We start from the raw sequence: 20,327 nt of genomic DNA on the forward strand, positions 1-20,327 counted from the left end.
GCGGTTTTAACTAATATTTAAAAATATGGTTATAACTTCAACATCCTTACTTTTAAATAAAATCAAGTACTCATATCAACCATAATCAAAAATTATTATTAATAATTTGATAAAAAATTTAATGAAATGAAAGATAATTTTAAAGACTTTTGTAAGACCAAATCAAGTTTCTGAAAAAAAAATCAAGGCTAGTTAAAACTGGAAATGAATGTTAAAGCGCATGCGTTATTCGCAATGAAAAATGGTAGATAAGATGCGGTGTTGGCTAATGTAATGTAAATGAAAAACTCTTCCAATATTTGTCAGTAACAAGAAATGCAATTACTCGACTTCTTTTTTTTATTGAAGGCAACTCATATCCAACCGCATTTTAGCGGATTCTTTTTAAATTGGGTTTTGTAGCCAGTAAAAACGCGCAGGTGCTAACAAACACACTGGGTGCCTCAAATAGTCTTCATCAACAGCAAAATTCTATTGTTGGTAGTCTAAAAAGACTTGGTAAATCAGCGAAGTCTGTACGTAAGATGAAAGAAAAAGATGATGAAAGTGAAGACAACTCTACGTTGATTCCTGGTAAATTTAAGCTAAAGTGTAGATTTGCTTTCTATATTACTGCTAGACTTTAAATAACTGCGTAATGTTAATAAATATTTTCCCTAGATTTTTAATAATATTGTGTTATATACAAGAAATTCTTTAAAAAATCTCTTCAAGAGGTTTATGCAATCCTGAATTTAAATAATAGTGTTGATGTTCTTTTTTGTTTATGTTATTAAATTTGCAAGATAAAATTGTAATTTCTATCTTTGTATGCTGGCCTGCTTCTAATCTCTCTATATGTATTTGTTTGTGCGTCTTTCCATGCTTGTATTTTGGTTATCTCTGTTTTTCATAACTAGGTAAGTTTAAAATCAAGTCCAATTTTTTTTAACAACATAAACAAAAAACATTTTTTAAAAAGCTTTTAAATCTATATTTTTGATATATGTTGTATAATATATATTTATTTATGTGAGATACATGAGTGTATATTTAAAGCAAAAAAAAATGTTTTTAGCTCATTAAAATAAGACAATCATAGTCAAACTATTTGGATTGTTATTGTTAATGAAACTAAGAATTAAATATTATAAAAAAATTTTGTTGAATGGTTTTTTTATATATTTATTTTTATATATTCCAATCCACCTGCCTTTATTTTAAATACTTCATTTTAATTTTTATATAAAGCGATATTCAAAATATTTTTGTTTTTTGTTTTTGATATAGGCGCTATTGAATCTGCACAAGGAAATGATACTACTATTGAAAATAATAAAGATGTAGAAATGAAAGAAGTCGAGGATCATTGCCGAGCAGAAGGTCTCATTAGATTTGAAGTTCACAATGTCAGTAAAATTAAAGAAACTGTGCTTAGTGAACCTGAAATGATTCGAAATCTACCTTGGTAAGATTTTATTTTAAAAAGAGAGCTACTAAAGTTACATTTAGTTAATAAATTAACCTGAGTGTGGTTAGTTTTTTAAGTTGCTAAAATGTCTAAAAATCTGGTATAAAACATGTGAATGTTATAAAATAAAAAGTTTCATAGTAATTTTTTGAGACATGTTTTCACCTCTAAAACTCTTTAGGCGAATTATGCTTATGCCTCGATACAATACAAATCAAAACAATGAGCGTTTGAAAAGTGCTGGAATATTTGTTCAATGTGATCCTGATAGTGAAGTAACGTCATGGTCTTGTCAAGCACATGCAAAAATAACATTGAAATCGCACAAAGGAGAAGATTTAACTAAAAGTAAGTTTCTTATTACTTCACCTTAGGTATTTTATTTTATTTTGTAATTTAATTTGAAAAGTCAGATGGAATTTTATGAAGTTTATTGTTTTCTAGTTACTTTTGCCTTTGTTAAAGTAAACAGATAAATTAGATTCATTTATATGACAATTTAGGTAGTTAATGCTCACTTTTTATAAAGGATTGGAGCACAACATCCACACAAAGTTTATATTATTTTTGCCTTGTTTCAAAATTACTATATGTAACACTCTATATATATATATATTTATTAAGCTTAGAGTTTCTAGTTTTCAAAAAACACAAAAAGAATTTGTATTAAATATTTAAAATTGAAGGTGAACAAAAAAAATGAAGATGAGCAGCAAAACATGAATTTTGGAAAAACATACATGGTAATACAATTCCAAGCTAAAAATATACCAAGAACAACAATTTATGACATAAGTAAACATGCTGAAAACAAATTTGGATATGAAAGAAAGGCTGGAAATGGTCATTTAGCTGTAAAAATGCTAAAAAGTTAGATTACCAAGCTAAAAACCATTTTTGATCATCATGATGGTAAGGCAAGTAGCTTGTAAATTCAGTATTTTGCAATCATATGTGAATAAATTACTTAAAAATAAACCTACTATCAAATGCTATAAAAAACAAAAAATTCTGAAGTGAGTTGATCAAATGATACAAAAGAAACCAAACATGCTGCAATAGACTTTACCAAAATTACCAGGACTTTGAATGGATCATTAATGATGAATTGTATTTCACTTTAGATCATAGTTCAATTAATGGAAAAACCATTTTTTACTCAAGTAATAATCTGTTCACTCCATCAAATCTTAAGTACAGTCAAAAAGAAAAGTTTACAGAAAAATTACTAGTCTAAATTGCAATTATGTCCAAAGATATCTCTAAACTGTATTTTCGAGAATTTGGCAATGTTATCAACCAATTTATATACTTGGAGCATTGTATTCAAAAGAGACTCATCCCGTTTATAGAAGAGCATCATTATAGTGACAAATTTGTGTTCTGGCCAGATCTTGTATCTCATTTTGCTAAATGAAATTAAAATTGAAATTGTACAAAAACAAAGATAATCCTCCAAATTTACCAGAATTCAGGCCAATTAAAAATTTTTGGTTACTTAAAGGACTTTGTACAAGAATAATTGAAAAGCAAAAACACTCCAACAACTGAAAGAAAAAATTAAGTATTGTTTGATCAAAAGCAAAAGTGCTCAGGCAATAAATTCTTCTTTTTTCTGATGCATTTATAATCATATCTTAATCCCATATACAACTTTCACTATCCATCAGGCTTGTATACTTGGTATCAGTCACTTGAAAATGGACACCTTGTTTAGGAGTGTTTCCATGAAAGATAACATAATTCTGGAAATTATGATGGTCATCTTGTAGCTGCTTTACTTTTAAGTGAAACTTGCAAGCTGAATGATATCATCTAGAGATAATGCTACCAAAAGCAATTTGATAATGCTTTTGGTAGTATAATCAAAATTATTAAAAAGTCATTCTGCTGGTTCATCTGTTAAAACTGGTTGAAAATTCTTACAATCAATAAATTCCAAGTGCTTTTAAATCATTTACAGAGCAAAGTTTCAGGACCAGATGCATCACTTGTTGTCCTGATTGCAGCACCAACCACTAACTCATTATTTGAAAGCAACAACCCAAGAATGCTAAATCTCAGCCAAATTTTTGCTCAATTATACAGTTAGCATCTGAACGTGAACTAGTGTTAGACACTGTAGTGTCAAAGCCTAACACTACAGCTTAATAACACTCTGCTTAAAATATCCAACACTATTCATATTAGTAATGAAATGCGTAAAAGTGGATGCAACTTCATTCAAAATATAGGTGGCATTTCTGGATGACTTTTTTTCATTTGTATGCAGACGACAGTCTTGACAGTTGCTGTATTGTTTAACATGCTCTCTTTGAGATTGTAGCACTGGTCCAAACACTTACAAATGCAAGAGGATCAAAATCTTTTTCAGCACTAGGTAATGGCAAGAAATCAGATTTAAGTGCAACCTGGTTGGTCAATGTTTCTACATCTGCTTGTAGTTGTGCATTGAAATTCAGCATGTGAATTTCAATGCACAATCAGCAGTCGAGCAGAATTGCAGTTTAGGGGTTCAAGCCAAGTTTGAACCATGTTCACAGCTCTCATCAACCCTGATTGGTCTTTTTACTACAAGAAGATCCTTCTCTTCTGGAATGGTGATCAGTGTAAGAGTATCTTTTTGAGCTATATCAAGCAGGTTGTAGAATTGTTCTACAAAGAATGCTGTTTACTGTAAACCCAAATTTCAGCTTTACTCTGCTTTAATAACAGGTTTGAAATGGCGCCAAGTGTGCTGGCTGCATTACAAAATTTGTTTTTAAAACACAAAAATTAGTAAAGAACATTGCAAATCAATTGCCACGTTATTTGCTGTATTTTTGTTGTTTTTAGTTACAGAAGAAATTTATCAGCAACAATTTTTTCAATTGTTATTTGTTTAACAAATTGATTCGGCAAAACCTTCTTCAATTGATTTACACAGTTAACTCAGAGTTTTCTTCACTCTGCTGTTATTTGATTGTAAATCCTCTTAGCAAGGTTGTAATGGTCTTTTGAGATATCTGATATCTTTTGAATATTACTGTTTTTCTATTTTTCTAATGTTTTGTACTGTGCTTGTTTCATAAGGCAGAAAAATGCTATATCATAAATCAAGTCATGAATTGAAGCAGGTGGCAAGTACAACATGTTGTTAAAAGATATTTTACAAATGTTATTTACATTTTTGGCAATTTTTAATGACAAATGAGAGCTCAAATTGTCCCCAGTCATCAATTTTTTTTCTCAAATAAGATAAGATAACAATGCTAAAGGTATAAAGCAGAGATTAAATACAGCAATTTAAAACACCCAGAACTACCCAGATTAAACCTTTTTTTTTTTTTTGTGCTAGGGTTTTTAAGCTCTGTTTAAGACCCTTTTAGGCTCACCAAACTTTCCCACAACTTTTTTAGCAGCTCAGACTGCTTGTTATAGACTTTTTTGCTATATTAAGTTTTTCTTTTGGTCAGTTTTCGTTTAGGTAATATTATTTTGTTATGTTTTTTTAGAAATCTCTCATTTATTTTTTGCAAAGGAAAATGATTGGGGTTACAGCTCCTTTATATCATGGAATGTAAGATTTCAGTTTGATTAAGTTTTAAATAATCCCATGGTTTTATTCATTTTTGTTGTATATTTTGAAGATTTACAAAAGTAGTTCTGCTTTGAAGTTTTCCATTTTGATTCTATCTTTCTTTTTTGTGAATTAACCAATAGGATTTGATTGATACTCACAAAGGATATTGCAAAAATGATGTCATTGTTCTAGAAGCTTTTGTTCAAGCAGAAGCTCCTCATGGTGTCTTGTAAGTAATTTTCAATCTCCTTAATATTATCTTAATAACTTATGCTCACAGATAACGCATAGATTTCTTTTTTTTTTTTTTTTTTTTTTTGCAAGTTTGAAAGATTTCTTAAATTCAAAGAAAATTTTAAAAGTTCTTTAAAGTTTTCTATTCAAACTCCAAAGTCCAACAACAAAGTAGTTTTTTTTTGTGTTCTTCATGCTCTTTTTTAGTATATTTATTTTTAGTTGGGATTCGAAAAAGCTAACAGGATATGTTGGATTAAAAAACCAAGGTGCAACATGCTATATGAACTCACTCCTGCAAACCTTGTTTTTCACAAATCAGTTGCGCAAGGTATCAGTTTAAATTTTGTTTGTATTTGAATTTTTTTTATGACTGCATATAGTAAAAAAGCTTTAGATTCTGCATTATATTTGCTATAATTTTAGTGTTGAATTTAAATTCTGTATTAAATGCTCAAATGTCTTAATTTTTACATTAAAGAGAAAATAATTAGCTTTTTACTTTTAAATTTATTAATAGAGGTTGTTATGAAATTAAAATTTTTTTTTTTTGTTTTTTTTTGTTTTTGTTATACTCTTATAATAATTTGATAGGAAAAATCAAATTATTTAGAAACAGTTTGAATTTCGGCACCGCTCTTAGAATTGCTTTAATGCATAATTTTAAATTAAAAAAAGTTTTACTTTAACAATGTGACCATCAGTAAAAAAAAATTCTGGTAATTTACAAATCCACTCATTAAGCATTTATTAAGTGCACTCGATAAAAAATATGCAACAAAACAAATTCACTCATTTTTCTTCATATACATGTATGTGTGGATTTTTGCAAGTACTTTTGTTACTTAAAACATATTTTAGAATGTTTATATCAACAAATGTTGTTCATTTAAACCTTAAATGATGCTTAAACATCTTCAACACAAATCATAGAAAGCTGAAAAGTTATGTTAAAAGCAATATCAAGATAATAAGTAAACAAGTTTGTTATTTAAATAAAAACATTTTATATAAACCATGTTTTGTTTTAGGCCGTGTACCAAATGCCTACAGAAAATGATGATATCAACAAAAGTGTGGCACTTGCATTACAAAGAGTATTTTATGATCTCCAACACAGGTTTTTTTTAGGTTCTTCTTAACATTTTGTAATTTTCTTCTATTTTGAAACAAAAAGGGAGTTTGTGATTTTTTAAGCTGCGAATTCACTAAATTTGTGTGCTTAATTCTAAAACTTAACGTCATTTTTACATGTCTTGCATGTTGTATTTTCTTTTTACATGGTGTCAATGTGGCATGTTTAATTTATTGCTTGTTTTTTTGTACAGTGATAAACCTGTTGCTACCAAAAAGCTAACTAAATCATTTGGTTGGGAAACATTAGATAGTTTCATGCAGCATGATGCCCAAGAGTTATGTAGAGTGGTATGTATTTGTATTTAACAAGTGCGTGCTTATGTTCAAACTGCAAATTTTTTTTTACTTTGCTATGATCAATGAAACAGTAAAATATTTATTAAAGTTAGTAGTATTAAGGAGATGTAATATTGTTACTTAAGTAATATTAAGGAGATGTAATATTTTTACTTATGTAATATTAAGGAGATTGGATTCCTTCTTACTTTATTTTTAAGAGAGTTTATATTTAAACTATTATATTACAGATTTAAATCTGTTTTCTAGCTTCTTGATAATATGGAAATGAAAATGAAATCTACTGTTGTTGAGGTTGTTATTATGTTCAAATGCTTTATGTGACGACTTGTCTTTTGCTTTAAAAATCTAAACTGTTTAGATTGGTTGTGATTTTTTTTTTTTTCATTTATTGTTAGGGCATCATTCCAAAGCTTTTGGAAGGAAAAATGAATGTATGAATATAATACTTGATAAAAATATTGTTCTTCACTTTTCCACCCTTTTTTTTTCTTTTTTTTTTTAAGTTTTAATAAGACAAAATTTAATTAGAATAAGACCTGTTCAGGTTTTTAATTTATTTTAGCACTCATTTATATACCATATATCACAGCATATTTATTCTAGCTAAAAAAATAGTCTTATTACTTTGGTTTAGTCATATATTCAATGCTCTAATGTTGACTACTATTCATCAAGGTGATATTTTTTTAATGTTCTTAAATCTTTTTTAATGTTTGTAAAATTTGTTATCGCTTTACAATGTTTTATTATTATAAAATTTATTTTCATAAAATGTATCATTTGTTTTTTTACTTCTCTTGAGTTCAGTGCACTCTTTAACTCTTAAAACTCTATTTTTACTAAAATTTTTATCTAAAAAATTTCTGTTTTAACTTAGAGAAGAGCCATTCTATGACATTCAACTGAACATTAAAGGAAAAACAGATGGTAAGTTGTATCTTTCTTTAAAGATTATCAAATTTTCTTAAAATTCTGCATTTATAATTCATTTTTAGGTTAATATAGACAGATTTGAACAGAGTAGTAGAATGGTTTAGAGTACATCAATCCATCTAAATTTATATTTTTTTTATTTAATGTTTTTAATATATTTATTTCTTTAAATTTTACTCATTTTTTAAATTTCACGAAAAACTGATAAAAATATATAATTAAATAAGTTAAAATATGATCTAATTTTATTTTCAGTTATTGATTCATTTACGGAATACATTAAAGCCGAAATGCTTGATGGGGATAATAAGTATGATGCTGGTCAACATGGATTACAGGTCTAATACTATAAGTTTCTTTTTTTTTTTTCCTTTTTTATTCTTTGTATGGCTCTAGTAACTTTCTCTATTCACAAAACTTGCTCTTGTTTCAATCTCTTGTATATATAGGCAACATGTTGTTAAAGATTGAAGACTTGCAGTTATTGATAATTTTAATTTAAAAAAAAATTTTGTATTGTTTTTGTATCATACATAAACAATATTAAAAGCGAAATTGTTACAAAAGCTTTCATTTATAAGCTGATTAGTATTGAATTTTGGGTAATTTTTGTTTGCACCAAATTAAATTTATTTTTTAGGATGCAAAAAAAGGTGTGATTTTCAGGCACTTTCCTCCTGTCCTTCATTTGCATTTGCTGCGCTTTCAATATGACCCTCAAACAGATACTAACTATAAAATAAATGATAGGTAAATGTTTTTATAATGCTTATGTTCAATTCTCATAGTTATTACTTTTTTAGTGATCAATAACCTAATTTTTGTTTAATTCATTGGTAGGTATGCGTTTCCAGAATCTTTAAATCTTGAAAAGTTTCTTGAACCTGAATTCCGAGCAAATGCACCACCTCCAATATACACATTGCATGCAGTCCTTGTTCATAGTGGTAAATATTTTTTCTTAACCGTCCATAATAGAGTTTTTATTAATTTTGTTTATAACAATGTTTTCACAATTCTGTTATTAATATTTTTAATAATTTTATACGCACTTAAATGCACTGACTCCATTATACATGTTGTTTAATTTTTAAGCCCATAAGAGTATAGAACTCTTAAGAGCTCTGCATGCAATCATGCTGGGATGAAAGTGTTTAAAAAAATTTTAATCAACTTTTTTTTTTGAGAAGTAGTCAACAGAAAGCATTTGATTGTTTAATTTCTTTTCATGTGATGTTATTTCACTTATAAAATACGAAAGAATTTGAAATAATTTGTTAAATGTAATTTTAAAGTTTATTGGAGTGTTTTTGCAATTTTTTCATATTTTTATATGTAAATGAAAAGTGAAGGAAAATTTTTTTCATATTTTTATATGTAAATGAAAAATGTAAATGAAAGTGATAGGTAGCAGAAAAAGGGAAACCTCATAACAGTATTTAAAGTTTATTTGGAACTAGAAAAATAATAAAAATAAATTGATATCTAATGATTGCTTTTTCATAAATTTTTTTGTTTGATAAATAAAAATAATTTCGATAAATAGCTATTGAAGTATGATTAATTGTTAAATTATAATTAACAATTAAGTAACAGTGAATAAATTTTTATACTTTGTCTTTTTTATCAGGTGACAATCATGGTGGCCATTATGTTGTTTACATCAATCCTCGTGGTGATGGAAAGGTGCAGTCTTTTGGAAATTAGAACATTCTTTTAAATGATTGTTACTATATTACATCAATAATTTTATTGTTGTCATTTGTTTTTTATTTTTATAGTAATTTTATTTCTAATTTAGTGGTACAAATTTGATGATGATGTGGTTTCCCAGGTTTGTTTGTTTATTTGGTTTTTGGTTTTATTAAAATATTTAGCAATGTTTTTGATGCACATAAGTTGATGATATTTCCTTTATCCATTTAAATGTTAAATGCCATTAAGATACATCACATTAAATTAAGCAGAATCAACTTAAGTGACAATATTCGGAGTTAAATTTTGTTATTATTGAACATATTTAGAAGAGTAAAGGATTAGTGAATGAATGAAAAGGCAAGTGAAGATACTAAGGTTGATAATTTAAAATTGTAAGAAATTGTTGAAATTATTAAGTAGTTGTACTAAAAGTCTCTAAGCAGCATTAGTATCATAAGATTTCCAATTTTGCTATAAGTGGAAAAATTCAATCCTCGTATAGCTTTTGGAATTGTGGAAAAGCAAAATTTTACATAGGCAATATAACCAATAGAGTTATAACTCATCTTTGCAGAATGGCTATCTAACTCAACTTTATAGAATGTTTACTTTTTGTTTTCCTAATTTTTTAGGCAACAAAAAAGGAAGCTATTGAAAACAATTTTGGGGGTTTTGAGGTTTTAATTTATTTGTTGTTAATTATAATGTAATAGATTACTTATTAATTTTTTAAAGTTTTCTTGTCTTCAAATGTTGTCTTACGTTTTTAAATTAAGGATGATGTAGTACTGCGTCATTGCACAAATGCATACATGTTGTCTTACTTGAGAACATCTGACTTGAGTGAGTTTTTAGTTTTGTATGTTGTCTTAACAAAAAATATTTTTCCAGAAGCTTTAATGTATTATGTAAAAATGCTTGAATGTGTGTTTAAATAAGTATTTGTGTAAATTTGCTTAAACAGAAAAGTATCTTAGTATAATTATTTATCTTACATTAAATTGATGACTCTTTTTGATTATAAATATAATTCAATTTTCTAGCAATATTAGATAAGTGCAATTGTCTAACAAAAATTAACTTAAAAAGTGTTTACTGAGAATATGAAATTAAACCTTTGCATGAAAATTATGGTTATAAAACATGTCAAAAGTTTTATTAACCCTCTATCCGGCACATTATGGTCAGAAACAAACTTTCAAATGACATAAAAGATTCACCAAGAGTGGGCAGGCTCCCAAAGCTTAATTCTAGGGATCAAAGCTTATTGTATCGAAGGGTAAGGAAAGATCCCAAAATTAGCAACCGAGAACTGTCAGTTGAGTTTAGTAATAAGGCTGGTTACATTAGTGTTAGTTATAGCACAGTTAGGTGTCTTAATAAAAAAGTACTGATTGTTATGTTGCTGTCAGAAAACTGCTTTTAAGGGTGAGAGATAGGATTAAAAGATATAAGTGGTGTAAGGAAAGACTTCACTGGTCAGTATAAGATTGGTCTAAGGTTATCTTTAGTGATGAATCAAATTTTGAGGTGGTTAATTGTAAATCAAGATTTACTTTTAAAAGCCTCAGAGAAGTATAAGGAAAGATTTTGTGTACCAAGAGTATAAGGCAGTGGTGGTTTGATAGGTGTATGGGGATGCGTTTTTCATCAGGGGATAGGATTTCAAAATATTTATACAGGAAAAATGAACCAGTAGAATTACAAAGAGACCTTGGAAAATAAGCTTTTACCTACTGCTAGATCATTTTTCGGAAGGCGTAAAAATCGGATCTTCCAACAGGATGGGGCAATCGCACATACTACAATCTTGGTGAAAGAGATTGCAGTATGTGCCGTTGCCCCATTTCAAAGGCAACATATTACACTTATGCCATGGTCAGCACAATTTCTAGATCTGAACCTAATCAAAAATATTTGGTCATGGATGGACAAAAAATTATCAAGAGAGAATGTGGAAAGCGTTGTGCAATTGAAACTTGCACTGGAAAAAATCTGGAAAAAAATATTCATCTGATTGAATCTATGCCAAAATGTATTCAAACCTGCATAAAAGCATGTGGTGGTCATTCAAAATAGTAAATTAAAGCCTGACCTTATATTTTTTTATTATAGTTTTTTGACCTGATTTTCTTTTTTCATTGATTTTGGTACCAAAATAAAATTTTTTTTTTTAATTTTTTATTTTGGTTATACAATGTATTCCAAATAAAAATGTTTAAAAAAATCTCCCTTTTTTTTTTTTTTTCTTTTTTTTTTATAAAATGCATAGAAATAATTTAATCACTAAAAAAATTTTTAAAATTGATCTTTTATTTTTGAAAACCTCTCATATATATTTAGGCATAAATAAATATTCATAAAAAATCTGAGTAAACAGACTTAGAGGCCAATTAAAGGGAATTTTATTAAACTTTGCACTTTCACAAATATAAGAAGTTTCATAAAAAAGTTTCATAAAAGTGAATCAATCGGCCTGGGTAGACAATCTTTTTATACATAAAGAAGATTTTGATATCTTAAACCAAGGTTCTGAGGTCAGATTATTGTTGTCAATTACGTGGCCTCAATTTATATTTGAGTGAGTTCTCAAACAACCCTCTTCCCTTGTTTTTATTCCCCATTTCATGCCAAGAAAATAACAACAGTATTATATACAACAACAATATTTTTAAGCCACATGTATATATATATATTTCTAAATCAATTTCAAGCTCTGTCTCATTCCCGCATTCATCTGATTCCACTGAGTCTGATAACTCAGAATCAGAATCCTGTTCGATTACGTAGTTCAAGTACGTAATTGTTTCTTGTGCAGTAAAATTTCAAATTCTGTAAGTTTTATAGATGGAAACCAGAGAAGTTATAAAGCAAAAATGGTTATTTAAATACCTTGATACAACAATGTGTGCTCATTTGCAACAAATGAATTAGGAGGTCTATCTAACAATATTTTATGTTCATTTTGGTTTATAATCACACTGATACAAAACACTTCAATCTTTTAGTAGATATCAATTTTAAATATTTAAACATCAGCTTAAGTTTTCCTATATGCAAAGATGAGCATCAAATTTACTAAAACTTACCAAAAACAGCACTTCTCTCATAAACTGCCAAAAAAAGAAAGATTTAAAATACTTATTTCAAAACACCTAATGTTGTGGATAAGTTTTGTAACCAAAATGTTTATTAACAGATCATTTGTTGTAAATATGCAACACAAAAAAAGGTTAAATTTAAGTTTATTTTGATTTGCTGCAGCAAAACAAGTAAATCCTTGTTTCCATTTTGGATAGAAGTTATTTTTAAATATCTTTACATTTTTTTTTAGAGAACATTTTGATGGATGTGGGTGAAGATTGCATTCCTGATCATTTGGAGAACAAATTCTGTGAAGAAAAGTAATTTCTCAGCAGTTCATTCTAATAAATGTTGAATAGAATATGTTTTTGAGGTTTATCTCTAACCACCAATAAAATATTCTGAGGTTGTCAAAGTATTTTATTTATTTTTTCACTTAGGCGACTGGAAGTTCAAAGGCGTAAAGAAAGAAGTGAAGCACACTTATACATGGATGTACATGTGTGTTGGTTTTGTTTTTTATTGTATTATAGTCTGTTGACTTTTTTATTAAATTAAATATGATGATGATCATTATCAAGATAATCTTCATCATCATGGTGATAAAAAAGATGACATAATGATAAATGTGAGGTTTGATGATAAGGATGAAGATTGGTGATAAAGATAGATAAGTATAAGGATGAGGATTGATCATAATTGATGATGCTGATGATTGATGAGATGCATAAGGAGTTTTAACTAAAATTTCCTCTGAGATAAAAGGCTTCAATGAAAATTGTTTTTAAAAAGTCAAATCTTTTTAAAAAACCCAAGTTGCAAAACTTCAATTTTTTTTAAAAAAAAAAGTTTTGCCTTAAATTTACTCTGTTTAATTATAGTATAATTAAAGATGATACACGAAAATGTCCTTAAAACTCTTTTTATGAAACTTTTCAAAGAAAGTTTTGATAAAAAAATGTTCTCAAAGTAATTTGACTTGCTTTGAGTCACTTTTAATGCACTGTCTTTAAATCTGCAAACTGTTTGTCTCTATCAGGTTGGGATCTTTCAAAAAGCATAACTGAAGTTTTTAAAAAATGCACACAGTATTTACATATCTTTCTTACCAGTTATGTAAGCTTGAATTCCTATTGTTATAATTTGCAGTAGACCTTTGTTGGTTAATGGAGTGTGGTGTATTGCAGTGAAAATGATGCTGTTTTGTTAAACTAATGTTGACTGCCAGGTTACATTTTTATGTCTGAAATGCATACAACTGGTATTCCACACCTTTACATAATTTTCTTGTCTGCTGTTGTTCTCCCATTTTACATAGGAAGCAACAAAAAATTAAAATACCCCCTCTGCGCACCCACAAGAATTGCAATCCCATTTAGGTCTTGGATCGAAATAAAGTTCATTAGCTTTCTTTAACAATGGTTTGAAGGTTTTCTGGTGAATACAGTTTGTAAAATATCTGCAAATCTAACAGTAAAGATCAACCAAAATTCAACAACTTTTAGAAGCCATATTTTAAATATCTGATGTAATTAATATTAACAGATTTCAAATTTGAAATAACTGCAGAAAATTGACCTAACACTTATCCTAATATAAGAAAGAAATTTGTTGTTAGTCAGTGTCATCTTAAGTTATTGTATCATGGATTTCATAAAACCATAAGTGTTATCATTCAACAAACTGAATAAAATGGGGTTTTTGTTCAGAAATTTTTTGAATAATAGTTTTTATTGTAAAATTAGTGTGACAATGTCATTTTAATTCCAATTATATTTTTCAGATTTAAATTGATTTAAACTGTTGAAATATGGTGTTTAGATTAGCTTTCTACATCCCCATTCACTTCCTATAATTTTTCTATAAATTTTTTTGTTTTAATGAAAAGCACTTGTATAATACTTCAGTTTTTGTAGAAGTTTTCAAGTCTTTCGATATTTATGCAAAAACAAAGTCAAAAAGTAAAAAAAAAAGAAACAGTTTTCTCTTTATGAAAATTTATTTTTTGTTTGAATGCTCTTTCCTTGAGGAGGTTTCTTCTTCAAGGAGTTCAAATAAAAGATATGAATGCTGTTCAACTTCAGTTTTGCTTCACCTTGTAGATCAAAGTTGGAAAAATTATTAACATAATAATGTTGAAGATTCTATGGTGATCTTTAGATTTTAACTGAAGATTCGTTTTACAAGTGGTCAGGAAATGATCTTTTTGACTTGGATAATCATAAAACTGTGTAAGACATTTTTTGTGTCTTTTTTTCTTTTTTTCTTTTTTTTTTTTTCTTTCAATCTTCTTAGAGTATGCTTCATTCATTTCATTTTCTTGATGTGAAAATTTTAGGAACTTCAAAATACAAAAAAAGGAGAAGTTGCGTGATGCAACCAAAATTATTGCTGAGGCGTTTGTATGTGTTTTGATTTTTTTTAAGAACTCTTAGTAACTTAAAAACAAGTTAAAAATGCTGTTTTTTTAAAAATTTTAAATTAAATAATATATACAACTTGCACAGGGTTACACAGCTTCTCAGTGTCGTTTATGGCCAATTCAAAAACGTGCTAATAGTACAACACGCCCTGCTATGGTAGAGGTGCGTAACGAAGACAAGCGTCGTTTTGAGACTCCTGATGACATTGAATTATTTTATGCAAATGACCAGGACCCGCTAATGTTAGCTTTTTTAGAAATGCTTCCGCCTGATAGTGGTTGCACTAGTCTTCCTGACTTTGATTCTTCTAATGAAATTATTTTATTTTTTAAATACTATAATCCAAGATACAAAACAATGTCATATTGTGGTCACCATTATGTTAATCTTCAGTCTACACCATCCTCTTTGTTTCCTATATTATGTGAGCGTGCTGGCTTGCCACAAGGCACTAAACTTCTTTTTTATGAGGTAACTTATTTTTTCTAATTATATATTAAACAATGAAGTACATTGCCTTGCTTTGTTATAATTGTTGGTCAAAAATCTAATAGGAAACATACTTATAATGTGTAATGTTTAATGTTTTGATTGTTAAGGAGTTAAAAGCAGGCCAAACAGAATGTACTGAAACAGACAAGAGATTTGATGAGGTATCTTTTCTTTTTATTTTAGGATTTTATGATATTTTTAGCTATTCGACTGAGTCTCTAAAACTACACATACAAATTTTAAGTGTTTTTTGTTTTGTTTTATTAGGTGGTGCATGATTTGATGGATGGTGATATTATATGCTTTCAAGCGTAAGTGTGCCTCTTACAGCTTCTTGTGTGTTTTTAAAGAATATATCATTTTAAAATATTTTTTTAAAATGCTTTTAGAGTGGAACAAGATTTGTCCATTTATGAATTGCCAACACCTGTAGAGTATTTTAAGTATGCTTTTTAAAATTTATTTGAATATGGGAGTTAAGATAATCAATTAGTTCTTTAAAGTTGTTGATTTTGATTAATTTTTAAGTAGAGACTTATTTTTTCTAAAAAATGAGTTGTTATGTGTTTAGAGATCTCCTTCACCAAGTCCAAATCTTATTCTGTGATAAAAACAGCACTTCAGATAATGGCTTTATAGAAACTCTGAATCTCAAGATGAATTATACTCAAGTAATTTTTATTTATTTTTTTTTTCAACTGTTTTAAGCTGAACTGACTTTTCTTGTTTCCCTTATTCAAATTTTTTTTTTTTTTTTTTTAAATTTTATAGATTGCAAAAGCTGCTGCTTCAACACTTGGAGTTGACCCACTAAAAATACAATTTTTTAAACCACAAATGTATGCTACTTGTTTTGTTTGGTTACTTTCAATATATGTAATAATAGGTATTAAAATATGCATAATAATAGATATTAAAATTTAAATGCTCATAATTGAAAATTAACTTTGTGATTTCTTTTTATTAAAATGAAAATTTGTCGAAATGTTGAGCAAAATCCTCAAATTTTTGTAAACAAAAATAGTAATTAAAGACCAGACTCCAAAACTGAATAATAAAAGTTTATATTTTTAAAAAGCCTTTTGTACTTCTGATTATCTTATGATAAAAATGTAAAGGTTTGTTGGTTGATTCTGTTGAATCATTAAACCTGCTATTAGTGTTGACTTATCTAAGAGTTAGTAAGTTTGTGTGATTAAGTTGAAGACGATATTTTGAAATTTGATATTTTTCTATGATTTAAAATAATTTTAGTTATAGAGATCATCCAGGAAACCCTGTTAAATGTTCATTTGATGGACATTTAAAAGATCTGGTTACAAGTGGTGGTAGGAAGGGCCCAAAAAAAATTTATTACCAAGTAGTAGGTTATTTATAATGCATATTAGTTTTTGTTATATAAAATTTAATCTTGTGGCCATTATAAAACTTTTACATTATTTTGTGACATTTTCTTCATTAATATAAAACTCACTGATTGGTGATCATGATGATTTGTGATGATTTATGAAAACATTTGTAAAACTTTTGATGAATATGGTTTTGTTTTGTTGGTTTCAGTTAACTATGCCAGTCAGTGAACTAGAGAACAAAGTACAGTTTAAATGTTCGTTTATAAATGCAGAGTTGAAAGGCGAAGTATGTTATTCTTTATTTTGTTTTGCGTTAGTTTAAACTCTTGATTTTTAAAAAGTGTATTTTATATTGTAATAAAAGTATACTATTTTATTAAATACAATATTTTTGCAATAGCAAAAATATTGTTTTAAAAAAGCATCAAACATAGACAGGTGGTAAGCTATGTTCTCATTTTTAATATACAAAAAGCCACATTTAAGCAAAATAAAGATCAGTACCCATTGTTTTTAGAAGGAACTTGTAGTTCTTGTAGATAAGAATGGTTGTGTACAGAATCTGCTGACAGAGGCTGCTAAAATTGTTGAAACTATCGACACAAACACTTTGCGTTTGGTCGAGATATCAGCGAGTAAAATTCAAAGGATCGTACCACCTACTACATTATTGGATTGTTTGGTCCAACAGAGTCAAAAGAATTATCGTGTAGAGGTATTATATGTGTAAAAAAAAAAAAAGTTCTAATGCAAGTGACGTTTGAAAGTTATTAATCCCTATTTGAACATATGAAGAAGGATTTTTAGTTTTCAATCCTTGTTACAGGAAATTCCCAAGGAAGAACTGTTAGATGACAGTCGTTCACTTCTTGTACCTGTAATGCATTTTCAAAAGGTATATTGAATGAGTGTAAACATAACATTTTACTAGTTGTCATATTTGCTATTTGAACTGAATATAAATTGTTTTTAAGCTGAGTTTTTTTTCTGTAACCTTTTTTTGTTAAATGCTTAGGAGGCGTACACATCATTTGGGACTCCATTTTATATCAAAATAACTGAGGTTAGGATTTAAATTTTTAATGTCTTTTTTCATTGAACATTAATTCTTTGAACGAATTTGTTTTGTTTTAAGAGACTTATTTTTGGAATACAAACTTTTTTCCCATGTAATAATATAAGTGCATTGCTTTTTAGGGGGAGACAATAGGCTCTCTACAAGATCGCGTTCGAAAGAAAATAAACATGCCAGAAAAAGAATTTGATAAAGTAGACTAATATTATTTTAGTTTTATCAATAGTATATTTCCACAATTTCAATTTTTTATGTAACATTTTAAAAAACTTTTCGCTCGAAAAAAATGACTTTCTGATTTTTAGATGAAATTCTCACTCGTAAAGATGGGCAAAGTTACCTATTTCCCTGAAGGTTTGTTTATCTTGATTCTATTTATATTTCCCTAAAAGTTTGTTTGTCTTGATGCACTGCACATGTTCTACTGTTTGTATGATGAGTTCTTTTCAATGTGTATTTCTTGAGTTTAATTATATAAATATATTGATTGCAGTAGCAATCAATATATTTATATAATTAAACTCAAATCAAAATGAATGTTGCGGTGGTATCTTAAATTGGTTCTTATAATCGTTGTTTCGTTTTATTTTGCAATTAAATACGATGACGTAACAACGCGCGTATTCTAAAAGTTATAACTAGTTATTTTTAAGTTTGTCTCAAAACAACAGTTTTTCTAATGTCGAAACAGGTCTTGCAAGCAACTATACACTAAAAAAAAAATCTTTTTTTTTTTTTTTGCTGTAATTTGAATTTTGTTGTTTTGTTTTGTTTTTTAAGTTTTAAAGTTATATTTAATTTGTTTTTAGGATGGAAAATTTTCACATTAAGTTTTTGTTAACGTTAAATTTTTATCGATAGCTTTTGCAATCTTTCTAGATCCTTCTATGTGTTTAACGCTGTCGGATTTTCAAAGTAACTCTTCCAATCAACTAAACTGGCTCGGCCTTGACCATGTAAATAAAGCCCCGAAGCGAACGCGGTATGCTTACACTGAAAAAGCTATCAAAATACTAAACTAAGTTTTTAAGTGGTATGCTGTCAGGATTTAGGCTCTCCTGTTAAAGGATGCAGGTGATAGTTTAGGTCTTAAGACTGCATGCAACAGACGAAGTTAGACCTTTGTAAAAAAAAAAAGTCAATATGTTAAATTGTTAGACGTTGATGCTATAAACGTTTATCGCACGAAATTGAAACGATTTGTTGCGCATCGTAGTTTTCTATGGCTGCTTATTTTATATTTAAAAAAAAAAAAGAACTTGTTTAAAAACAAAAAACATAACCTTTAAGTTATCGAAAGGTTTTAATTTATAAAATGTATTTAGAAAGTATAAAACACCTTAGGAATATGCAAATGTAATTGCGACTGAAATGATTACATAATTTCGAACTCGTTGATGATTTTTAAATCGGTTTACCGGTTTTGTGTGTTTCATTCACAATAATTCTTCGTATTTTTTAAATGTGTAGTAAAACGAGTTCCTACTTTTTTTTTTATGTGTGTGGTTTTTGTTCTTCAATGATCATGGCATCGTTTTGTGTGTTTTTTGTATATCAGTTAGATATTAAATTTATTGTTTACCTTTCTTTTCTTCGCCAGGTGAATTTTTTGCAAATGAGAGCAAAACGGTTTTCAGGCCTGTTCTTTTAAAGTTAATTGCAGTTTTTCAATTATTAGTTTGCAATAAATATGTGCGTATTAATCGAATAATAATAATCAAGTTGGTAGTGGCAATGACAGAATTTACCCCAAGCTTTTTGGCTTCGGAAACCTTTTCGAAGACGAAAATGAATTTGACCTTTTTATACAGGCTCGGCCATCTATACTCCTTACCTTTTCTAGAAGACTAGAGATTTTAGTCTTTTTGACCAGATTTTGTCTGCTCTATAATTAGTTTTAAATGTTGGGGAAATATCTTTGTACTTAACCGGCTCCAGTTTACTTGCAATACTTAATTACGATCATGCTACAGTGGTAGGCATTCAACTGAAATAGGTTGCCAAAAATATTGTTGAATTGATGTGGATACGACACCTTAAGATAGACCCATCGTGGGCTTTGTAAGGGAAGGGCAAATGTTCAACTACCCCTTCCCTTGAATTAAAAAAACAAATCACCCCTAATCACTTTCTGTCTTAGTCTTACATTCTTCGATTATATTTTCTATTTAATAAAATCACATCGTAAATCAATGACTATACAAGTTGTATATCATAGACAGTATAGAATTTTATTCATCATCAGCACTATTAGAATTCTCATTTACATCTAATTCTAAATTTTCGTCAACATCAACATTTAAATATAATTCTTTTGAGTCATTAACTTTATCTGATTTCATGTACTGCTAACGAATTTTTAAATTTATCTGGTGAGCTCAAAGGTTTCCTGCTTTTCAATCTTCTCGTTAATGAGATTGAACTAGTCAGGGGGTCTGAAGCTCAAATGTATAGTATAAAATAATAGCTTAACTAAAAAAACCTAAAATAAGTTTCTTTACTTTTTTTCTCCAAGTAAAACCAAGTGAATTAATTATGATAATTTTGCCAGTATGTTTTAATACTTTGTGAATTGAAGCAGAGACTT

The 20,327-nt window shown here is 28.1% G+C and overlaps 1 protein-coding gene across 1 annotated transcript; it reads left to right on the top strand.

The window, feature by feature from the left end:
• The first annotated feature begins 231 nt into the window (after nt 1–231).
• On the top strand, nt 232–19,133 carry LOC145183879 (ubiquitin C-terminal hydrolase 7-like). Its single transcript, XM_090093728.1, has 37 exons — nt 232–573; nt 1,270–1,447; nt 1,632–1,798; nt 4,945–5,009; nt 5,153–5,241; nt 5,469–5,577; nt 6,278–6,366; nt 6,575–6,671; nt 6,930–6,974; nt 7,079–7,114; nt 7,318–7,358; nt 7,561–7,610; nt 7,872–7,954; nt 8,257–8,366; nt 8,457–8,563; nt 9,247–9,302; nt 9,418–9,450; nt 9,947–9,991; nt 10,091–10,157; nt 12,649–12,718; nt 12,839–12,899; nt 14,559–14,629; nt 14,737–14,800; nt 14,906–15,292; nt 15,421–15,474; nt 15,581–15,624; nt 15,703–15,756; nt 15,885–15,984; nt 16,085–16,152; nt 16,568–16,676; nt 16,874–16,951; nt 17,183–17,380; nt 17,492–17,560; nt 17,681–17,728; nt 17,863–17,934; nt 18,046–18,094; nt 18,620–19,133. The coding sequence occupies exons 1-37, from the start codon at nt 525–527 to the stop codon at nt 18,760–18,762; spliced, it is 3,255 nt and encodes a 1,084-aa protein (XP_089949854.1). The 5' UTR covers nt 232–524; the 3' UTR covers nt 18,763–19,133.
• Nucleotides 19,134–20,327: the final 1,194 nt, after the last annotated feature.

The sequence above is a fragment of the Hydra viridissima genome, unplaced genomic scaffold (genome assembly GCF_058129835.1).
Source record: "Hydra viridissima isolate aposymbiotic clone 2 unplaced genomic scaffold, HvirCarnegie_v1 scaffold_7, whole genome shotgun sequence".
In the NCBI taxonomy this organism is placed as follows: Eukaryota; Metazoa; Cnidaria; class Hydrozoa; order Anthoathecata; family Hydridae; genus Hydra; species Hydra viridissima.